At 40.6% G+C, this 10,566-nt stretch overlaps 1 protein-coding gene across 1 annotated transcript in view; it reads right to left on the reverse strand.

Annotated features, from left to right (window-relative positions):
- The window catches only part of LOC110978535 (gamma-aminobutyric acid type B receptor subunit 2-like), a 17,557-nt gene extending 6,997 nt beyond the window's left edge, over nt 1-10,560 (reverse strand). Inside the window, exons 1-8 of the mRNA XM_022233600.2 lie at nt 10,056-10,560; nt 5,521-5,661; nt 4,254-4,421; nt 3,724-3,831; nt 2,731-2,799; nt 2,234-2,434; nt 1,454-1,687; nt 430-493 (exon numbers count right to left, since the gene is read on the reverse strand). Of these exons, the coding sequence (XP_022089292.2) occupies nt 430-493; nt 1,454-1,687; nt 2,234-2,434; nt 2,731-2,799; nt 3,724-3,831; nt 4,254-4,421; nt 5,521-5,661; nt 10,056-10,376 (1,306 nt within the window). The 5' untranslated portion in view covers nt 10,377-10,560. The remainder of the gene's footprint in view (nt 1-429; nt 494-1,453; nt 1,688-2,233; nt 2,435-2,730; nt 2,800-3,723; nt 3,832-4,253; nt 4,422-5,520; nt 5,662-10,055) is intronic.
- Nucleotides 10,561-10,566: the final 6 nt, after the last annotated feature.

The following is a 10,566-nucleotide window of genomic DNA, read 5'->3' on the forward strand; positions in this document are numbered from 1 at the left end:
GCATAAAAACTGATTCTTGATAATTAGGCCTAAGGATTAGTTTTGCAGTAATTACAGTTCACCGAGAAGCCCACTTGTAAAGATATAAATGAAGACTGTCACTGTTTTGGCCTGCACTTATAGTATGTGCCAGATCAAATATCATAGTGAGGAAGAGGCCATAACACCTGGCCCTGACAGTGCTATTCATGAACTATAAGACATTGTCCAATTACTGTAGGTTGTAATTTTTGCTCATATACATAATATAGTGTGGCTAATAAAGGAATTAATAATTTGACGATGCACTCCTGCATATGTTCCATTTTAAATCCTGTACACGTGATCAGTATTGATTATCTCGTTTAATCAAAGGAGACTGACGATATCAATCGATTTTTATTTTCTCCGAGCACACGGATATGATTCTATATCGACGGGCTATTTCACCTTGAGCCTGATCGATGAAGACTGTTTCCGCTCTCCGTTGTCCATTTTCAACATGAACTCGACCCTATTAAGAAATCACAACCAATACGTTAGTATTTGTAAATGCACCACACATAATTAACACTTGTAAGACCTCGTACAAAGGTTGGCGAATTCGGATTCGTGTGCCATAATACCGGTACGTCGCCGTCATTGAAACACCAAGAGTGCGGTTACTGGTGATGCATTATGTTCATGTTCAGTCTGGTTTCCATATCGACGTAAGAGAGCAACGCAATCAAGACGTAAACTACAACACAGACATATGGAAACATGTCAAACCGAAGTATCGCCGATAACCCAGACATAACGCAAACTAGCCCCCAGGCGGATCGGCAAAGTTGAGCCTGGTTCTACCTTGTCGACTGTCTGCGTTGAGTCGCTGAGTAGGCCTATGCAAACATGCACACTGGCATGACGGACATACAACGATGTTCCTGTCTTAGTACCACTCATTTTATTCATTTCTCCTTATTACTAGCATATGCAGCCTTAATCGTCAACAAACTAGCTGACCGTTAACTGGAGTATCAGTCTGGCTTCATTGAAACGTTGCCTCCTAACGAGGGCATATTTTGCCAACATTTTCCCGAGTTTCGGGTGTCATTTTGTTCAATTTTTGGTGATGTGACGTCGCGCGGCATCTCTTCCGCGACTGTCTGCGTCTTGGCGTCTTACGGCCGGTCTGGGTTGCAAACCACCATATGGAAACCAGGTTTCCACGCACTTGTCAAAGATAAAGAAAAATATACTTCTGCCCTACTCGCATACGCTCTATTTACTAAGCAGTTTCTTCTTTACCGCTCTGTTTAATGTACCATAATTCTTAAACCATTAAAATAAGGCCAAGCTCAAAAGCAATTGCTCAGGTTTAAGCAATAGTATTGTTAATATTTACCCAGTGGGAATTATGATTAATTAATGAAATAGACAAATAAAGTATTGATAAAGTATATAAACAATTAATATATAATGCAATAATTACCGACAATCCAAGGAACTCTATGTTGCCAGCGTTGTCCAAAATCACCCTTGCCATGTCCACATCTGAATAGCTGAAGTCTTCAAGCCTACGAGGGGGCTGAAGACGCTGTAGGTCCGCTATGGAGGCATTGAGGGCCAGTGCTACAGATACGATGCCGTCGTACGTAATCGGTATGATATTATTACTGAATGGGTAGATACTGTCGTAGTAGTCATAATGCTCTGGTAAAGGTTTCTGCAATTTACACCAAACGGATACAATTACCAATAGTTGACTGCTGTGGCGTCAGTTATGTAGATATTAACATCCGAGGGGCTTTTCTTGACCAATGAAATAACAGTGTCCAAGAACACGATGTGAAGAAAAATTTTCTCACAATTCTATTACAGGGAACAGCAACCATGGTTCAGAGAACACTGCTTGTTACAATTAATTGTCTTTTTCAAGTTTTGATTAAGTCACCCTGCACAGACATTAGAGTGTTACAAGTGAGTTCGAATGCCCCATTTTCAAGACAATGGTGTTCATTCATGTATGAAAGGAGGGATTCCATCAAGGTATCATCAGAAAGAATACTGCTTCTACTTTTCGGAGATCCTTATACATTATAATCATATCTCATGGTTTGGGCATATTAACCCCTTTCCTCAGCATTTGTTTTTTTCTGGGACACCATGTATCACGTGTGGTGCCAAACGTGATTCACATCAAATCAGCCACGTGAGTTTGACGTGACTAATGTCCCATTGTTAACTGGGACAAAATAAATGATTCACATACCACCCCGTTGAAATCCAACTCTGGCAGTCTCTTAGAGCGATAATTAACGTTGAAATGAATCGATGTATCAGCGGCAGCAAGGATCTCTTCTGCCGTACAAGGTTCAGTGTCTGACCGTTGGGGGTTCACCCACCACGCGTATGTTGTCCAGTAGGGCGATATCCACACGTACTTCGCACCCGTCATATTGGCTTTATAAGCCTGCAGAACAAATCACAAATAGTTGTTATGGTTGTAGAAAGATCTTTGCAATTAATGATTTAAATTGTGAAAGCGAAATAAAACACGCATTCGTCTTTTGAGATGCAATCTTCATTGTGAAGGCCATCATAGTCATCGTTAGCCCACCTTTTCATCATAAAAAATAAACATCTTGTCCTGATCATTGTCGCAATTGTCGTAGCGTTACCACGAGTACCCTCGGCAAAATTGTTCTCGTTATCACTGTCCTCTCCACCGTCATCACAGACCTCCTTTGCAGCTTGACATTAACTCACCTGACAGAAAAGCTTCAGTATCGCAGCCCTGTTGGAAAATCCAGTGTAAATGATCCTGACATCTTGGCGCTACAATTACAAGCAGACCAAATAATGTCAACTGCAAGCAGTAAAGCTTGCATGAATGTCACACGAAATAAACAAGAAGTCCATGGCGAAGCAGGGGCTTATCGCAGAATTTTTCGGGGGGGGGCATGCCGGAGATTTGTTAATGTCTCATTTCTGCGGACAAGCGGAAACGATGATGAAACACTCTACATGACATACATTGTTTACAAGGATATTGGTGCACTTACTTTAGCTATTTTTTATTATTATTATTTTTACCCCATTTTTACCTTTTTTGTGTCAGAGTGGGTGGAGGTTGACCCCCCCCTCGGATCCGCTCCTGCAAAGGGCCTCCCTATATCGGAGAGAACTGCTCGCGTCCATTGGACGAGAATTTTCTTTGGTAACTCTTCCATATCGGAATTCTTGAATTTGAATTCAGAAATGCATAATATATAAAGCCGCAGCAAACGGTTCGCTGACTGCAGCGTCATGGCGATTTAAAATAGAGGGTGTGGCGTATCAATATCCACATACTCTCTCTCAAAAGACTATTTTTCCGAATGCCTATGCCTATTTATATGAATCTGAATTCAGTTAAAACGAATTCTATTCATATTCGAGTTCAAGCTGACGTCATGAAAAGTATGCTGTGCAATGTATTGAGTGATTAGACTGGACACAGCTTTTTCCATTTTTAATGCTGGAAATATAACTTGCACCTTTGAATTTCAATCTTCACAAGATTTACCTACCGGACTTCCTTCAAAAACGTGAGCTTAATAATTTTTTCCCATTAAACTGCGATACTACATTCAAGTGGAAAATCAACTGTAACAAGTTACGTTTTAATTTTTTATTTTATTCATCTTGCACTATGACAACAGACCAGGAATTAGAGGACCTCTCCAACCCCAACCTCAATAACCCGTTTCCTTAACATACCTTGAGGTTTTCTAGATGGATATCCAACGCATTGATGTTTTTGACTCCTTCAGATGCGTCAATTCTGATCTCCTCTGCTTCCAAAATCTCACGGAAATCCTTCATATGCTTTAAATCAAACGCCCCAAAAGGACTCGTGTTATCGATTTTTGAACATTGCCCGCTACGGAAAATGTGGTCAGCCTCGTGCGACAGTTGTAATTTGCAAATAACTGATAAGCCACTAAACGACAAGATTCCGGTGTGCCTGTCCCTGCAGCCTTCCTTAAAGGACTAAATCTAAGTTCTCGTACATGTTGCCTTTATTCAATAACACTGCCTGAGAGCAAGCAAAACTGCCGTAACAAACGTTCAAGTTAAAGTCGTCGTTTTCGAGTGTGCATGTACAAATCAACCTACACCTTTTCATTTGTTAATTCGGCAATGGACAAACGCAGATCCGAATAGTTATCATTAACTATAGGACATTCAGCTTGGTAGTGGGATAAGTAACATGATATGGAAAAAAATCCGAAACAGGGCAGTCTTACGTTATGAAAGAAGGCGTTTTCCTCGAAGATGAAAGCAATGCGCCTCCATCCCATTTCCTGGATGAATGCCGCCCCGCCTACTAGTCTTGCCTTGTCATTGAAGTAGGCTCTGACTGTGTACGGATACACAGAGCGATCTCCTAACGCTGGACTTGACGGTAAGCCAATCTGTCCGTTAATAATTCATGACTTCTCTGGTTAAAATGAAACGACCTCTGTTGGTTTCAAACGGAGCCCATCTACACAGACAAACGGTAGCGGAATGCCGCGCGATAAAACTCGCTTTGTCTCTGTTAATCTGCCCCAAGCGGGACCACAAGAGGGCGCAATTTTCCTTGCAGTGTTGGCTCCTTTGTGGGAACTGCACTTCGCTGGTTCACAAACGCACTTCCTTGTCAACATTATTTCATGTAAGAGAAGAAGATGCGCACATAGACTGTTCCCAATTCCTTTTCAAGTGACTCTATTTATTGACAATTATGCTGAGGAAAACAGACTTTAAAAAAGGACGTAAAGAAGGCCGTATTCGTGTCCGAAACGGCACCAGAGTTACGGCTACGTCTATAATGTGTCTTATAATGGAGCAAAGTCCAAGACCTAGCTCCCGGCAACAGATTCGGAAGTAGCCGTTGAACGCTTGCCACCAACATGGCTCGGGCTTTTCAGACGATGAGGTGGCACTTCTACGGATAAACCGCCATGTTTAAAGAATCCTGAGTCGTTTCTGAAAAGCTACCCCGCTGAGACAACACGTTTTCCAATCAGCGGTCTAGTTTAATATGTAATACATATGACGACACTGACTCGCGCCTTTAATTCTTTCTGTGAAGTGCTATTGATTCACACAGTACTGATTTGCGCCTTATGTGTTATCCCCCCCGGCAAGCCCACGTCGCTTTCCGTTATTGCTCACCTGTTTAAATGGGTCAGCGTATTTTTAATCTGTAAAGACATGAAAAACATGTTCAGCACTCTTAACAAAATTTCTCTAGTACTATTGGTACGTTATATGTTTGGTCCAAGATCAAACCTTGAGTTTAAGCGTGAACGATTTGGAAGACGCATGATAATCATTTCAATCCTCGGTCGGGTTAGTACGGACAACTTTGATTAGTACCAGGGACACAACATGATCTGATTTGTGTCCAAGAGTTCCACCATATGCAAAACTGAAATTGAAGTCCTCGTCTCCTTTAATTGGCGCCCTAGTAATAATCGGAAATTCCACCGTACATTCGGAAGACATGAAAAACAAAATGCATCTCACCTGAACAATGTTGTACCTTGCTGCCACTCTGTTGACAATGAGCGCCTCCTGCGACAAAAGAGGGCCCCATAAGATTGGCACAGGAGGTCCGCTGTAAGCCAAATTGTACAGTATTTGCAAACCCTCCTCCGGATCTGCTCGCTGCAAAGGTATTTTTCGAACAGAAAATAGTCTTAACTGCTCACAGGATATACTGATTAGAGGGTGACTAGGGACAAGTCGCCTAGAAATAATTTTTAAAAACACTCAAACAGATCAGAGTGGTGTATGTGGTAAAGACGGCAATACTTCCTCTAAAACTATTTTCAGACATGTATCAACAAGCCTTCTTCTATAATTTTGTCTAAAGTTTACGTGACGTACTTAAAAGTAAAAAAAAAAATTGGAAACCCTCTATCGCTTATATCGATTATATAGTGAAAACGAACATATCAAATGCTTTTCTGTTAAACATAAATTAGATTACAATCTTTCGGATAGCATTTGCAGCATATTCTCAACAGGGAGCTGGAAATGTTCTGGCGGAAACCAACGCTAATCAAAAGCATTATTTAATTTGTTAAAATGGTTATGCAATATTGCAAGTTTGGACGCGTAAGTCTAGCCTCAATTAGAAGAAATGTGCTTTTAAACTTCCGTACGTTTTCTGCGATGTATGACTGAGCTATGAAACTTATTAAGTTACCAATAACAATTAGTAAGAGTCCAATACTGATATTTCTGCCTTACATCTAGGCCTATCCGGAACCCGAAGGGTAAGTGTTTTATGCTCTAGCCACCTGCCAAACCCAGCGAATGAAGCTTGAATGACAAGTGGGAATCAATTTAATGAATTGTTACTGCCCTGGTCATAATAAACACTACACTGCCATAACCTTGACTGAAATGCATTTTTAGGCACTGCTGCTTTTAATCTTTTCATTCATTCTCTGAGCTGGGGAGGCAGTAGGAAATGAAACGAACGCAAATTTGGTACAAGTCGCCCTTTTCAAGGCCCCGCAGTGCAGTGTGTCTGAAATGAATTCGCCCCAAAAAATTACACCGCAGGTCTTTTATTGTTCCTGTGTTTTCACCAACCTGTCACGAACAAAATCAAGGTCAGTTTGTACGACTCTTTACAAAACATCTGTAAAGTGAACATTTCTTCAATATCTGAGATCCCAAATTCGAGGCGCAGCCTTTGAAAGAGTGACCTTGCACATGCACGTACGTGACTTCAAAACACTCGTGGAAACCTGGAGAAAATTTATAAGCAAGACCTGGAAATCTAGAATCATGAGCAGCCCAGAAACTGGGACTGCACAAGAAGTCAACTATACTAATGAAGACGAAATGAAAAAAAAACGTTTCTATCAAGTGCGTATTTCTACGCAAAAATTCCCTTCAGTTCAGTGAATTGTTATTCAAATCTTCCTAAGTTCAGTGATATTTTAAATTTCATTAAAACAGTTAGTGTATACTGATGATAACATTTATATTGCGCAGTTACTGTACACATACCCATCACAAAAACTATTACTTCCCAAACTCAGCGCACGATGTTATATATTAGGCAAAGCCTCCATAAAGATATTTCTAACAAAGTTTGAAATATACACCATCAACAGCCTTTGCATTTCTTACGTGAAACGGTTAGTCATTGCAAACCAGCACAAACAAATCAACGATCTCCAAGAGTAACCGTGACTCAAATATACGGATGGTTAAGTGTCAGCCTGGCCTGTGAACCGCAAAGATTACGTGAGAGCGATTTTCGTGAACGTGCATTACTGTAATAATAATAATTAGTATTAGTAGTAGTATCAGTAGTAGTAGGAGAAGCAGCAGCAATTTTAATACATTACCTCTAATGGGTCATCAGGGAGACATTCCCATAAGAACGTGCAAAATTTTTCCAACTTTACTGTCCCATAATTCAATATTCCCTAATCTGATCTGAACCAAACTTTGTATGTTATCATTTTAGGCCCTAAACTATCATCTCTCAAAATATTGACATTAAATTGGGCCTTCTTCTGGTAGTTTGAAAATAGGGAGACACTGAAACGTCTCCCGAAAAGCCAATGTCTCCCTAATGCTGAAAAATTTACCACCAAATGTCTCCCATTTAGTTTTATCAGCACAGAAATGTAAAACTTAGCAGTAAACCATGTAAAGCCTGATGTGTGATCAGAAGTAACTTTAATGAAATTCTTTGTCGAATAGGTAACCGATGTAATCTGACTAAAGAGGGAGGATTTGACAATATTTATTTATCATTATATTTATTATTATTACATTTAGTAATCACACACAAGTCTAGCACAAGCATTTTCGACCATTCATAGCTCATCAGAATCAGACTATCCATTATGGCAGACTGTTGCAGTAGTCAGCCTTGCTAATAATACACAAGAACCAAGATTGCAGTGCTGGTCAGCTTTAAGTCGTTGGGAAAGAAAGGAGATCTTACGGATGATAAAATGCCACTCTACAAATATGTGACACATGTCGATCCATATTCAGGTGGGAATCAAACAACACTTGAATGAATACCATTATAGTCAGTTCTTTCATACAGTATAATTCAAACGTTTAAAATAAGGTTTAGGAAGCTAGTCTTATTTTAACACTTCGGTCAAAATCAGGTGTATCGCTTCCTTGTGTAATACCCGACCACTGCATCTTTACAAACTTGATGAAATCCTTTCGGACTGGCACCATCGAGGTTTTGGAAACTTCAGCGAGCAAACTACTCTATACTGATTTCGAAATATGTGCCTGAAATGCAAAAGTGCTTTCTGCAATAGATTCATTTAGTGCTCTTCATAATTGTTCTATGGGTATTTAATTTGATTAAACATTTGATTTGATTTGATTAAACGCTACATATTATACTGCCAGCGAACTGTGATTTTTTTGTGGAGAGCACTGAAAAAAGAAAATATTTTAAAGAATAAAATTATTATATGCTTTAGTTTGCAGTAACAATCTTTGCTTTTTGTGAAGATCCAATGGTGAACGACGGAATGTTTGATCCGATATTTTGGGGCTTTTTGAAAACAGAATTAAACGAAAATCTAGACCTTGTGCCTTTATGCAAGTGGATTACCCCTATACCTCGTCTAGCATTTTCGCTGTCTTAAAGGTTGTTGTAATTGAACTAAGGCAAGTAGATGCCTTTTGTCAAAGACTGGTCATCGGGCTAATGGAACCTCAATTAAATTTCAGATATGAGAAACTTTGTCATTTCAGCGGGCAATTACATTTCTGTTGCCTCTTGGGTGCTCCCGGCAAGTCACTACCAATCATTTAGCAATGCTCCATGGCTAAAAAACCCTCGGACTGAACAAACGAAGGTCCTCCAATGAAATTAGGTACCCTCGAAGAATTTGCTCCTCCTCTACAAAAGACATGCTAGCTACACCAATAACGTTGAAATACGCCTCCTAACGATGGCTACATGCATTGTTGGCCATGTACAAGGGTTTATCCACTGCGAACACATGGCGAAGGTTACCCTTGTTTTCTCTGTTTTTTTTCCAAATGACGTAATCTACACTCAGAATTCGCATCTTGACATGAACAGAAAAAAACCTTTTAAGCTTGTTATAGTTGAGCCATATTTATTTGAAAAGATAAAATCACAGAAAACGTGTTTTACCTAGAGGTGCTCTTTAAACTGGCAGGTGGCCAGGCTGTTTATGACAAGAATGGTAGGAACACTTCGACCAAACATCCAACCAACAAACCAACCTGGCAGTCCAGCAAGGACCAAATCTAACAAATGACCGACTCATGAACAGACAAGCCAAGCAAGGGACTTTAGTGCGAACTTTTATTTGTCGAGAATCGATCACGTGATGTGCAACCAAAAAAGCATATACAGGACATGAGCGACGTTTGCCGTGGCACCCCACATGTACCCCTTGGGGTATACCTTGTTCTTGTGCAGCCAAGTTAGCGTGCGTATGAGCTGTGCTCAGAACTTCAGTGAAGCACTCTTTCATTAACTAAATACTGATCACGGGATGGGCGAAAACCCCGCAAAAACCTTATGGGAAAAAAGAGCAAGGGGAAATTCCCGATCCGGCTCCAATGAACATTGGCAACCAAGTTACCAATTCCATAGATCAGCATTTTGGACTACAAGGCACTGGTCATGGCTTTCCGTAGTTCTGATTTGAATGTCCCTAAGGAGTCTATACTTCTGAGTTGCTCTGGCAAATTATTCCATATTTGTGCACCTTTTATTGCAAAACTTTGAGCGTAGCATTCTTTTTATTTATATCGCGTGTGCTGATAGCTGTGTGGGATTTTTAGCACTTTGTGAATCGTGCTCTTAGTAGTGCAGACGGCCAGCCACAGTTTTAGCAGCAAGCTGTAGGAATAACACGACCGTGACGTCAATAGAACAGACCCGCTTAACCCGTCTTATTGATTCGAGACAACATTTTGACTTTTGTTTACACATTTGTTCTCGTAGCAAATGGACAACAATCAAAATAAAGCTGATCTGAGTTCAATAGGTAGATAATTTCTTGGCAAGTACCTACCCCAGTCCAGTTCCATCTCATGATCAGGTGGTAACCGTCTAGGATCCCGTCCAAGCTGTTGATGTGGTCCAGTGCCGTCTGCGCTACCTCTTGTTGCATACCTATCAAAGGACTGTTGGGGAAAGCGAACATACCGCCTATGTGAATCACGCATTTCGCGCCAAAAGCAGTAGCGTTGAACGTGTTGATACACTCCGTACATCCGAACACCGTAAATACAACCAAAAACAAAAGAAGTGCCTTGGTGACCACTCTCTGCTGGACAATAAACATCATGGAACAACGTGTGCGAGAAAACGCTTTCAGTCGCTTCATTTCCATCACTTCTGAGGCTCAGTTCTATATCAAGTATAACTGTCTGGCATTCACGTTGTGTTCGGCACCGTACATGAAGAGAACAGCGCACGGATGACTGAAGGCCTTAACGGAATAAACAGGTCAGTTTTTGGTTCTTCGTTAATAATTATCTCGGGTCCGTTCCAGGGTGTGTTGCGGCAACACGACGAAGTCA

Source organism: Acanthaster planci, linkage group LG07 (assembly GCF_054643075.1).
Source record: "Acanthaster planci isolate LZ-2023a linkage group LG07, COTS_SCS, whole genome shotgun sequence".
Taxonomy (NCBI): Eukaryota; Metazoa; Echinodermata; class Asteroidea; order Valvatida; family Acanthasteridae; genus Acanthaster; species Acanthaster planci.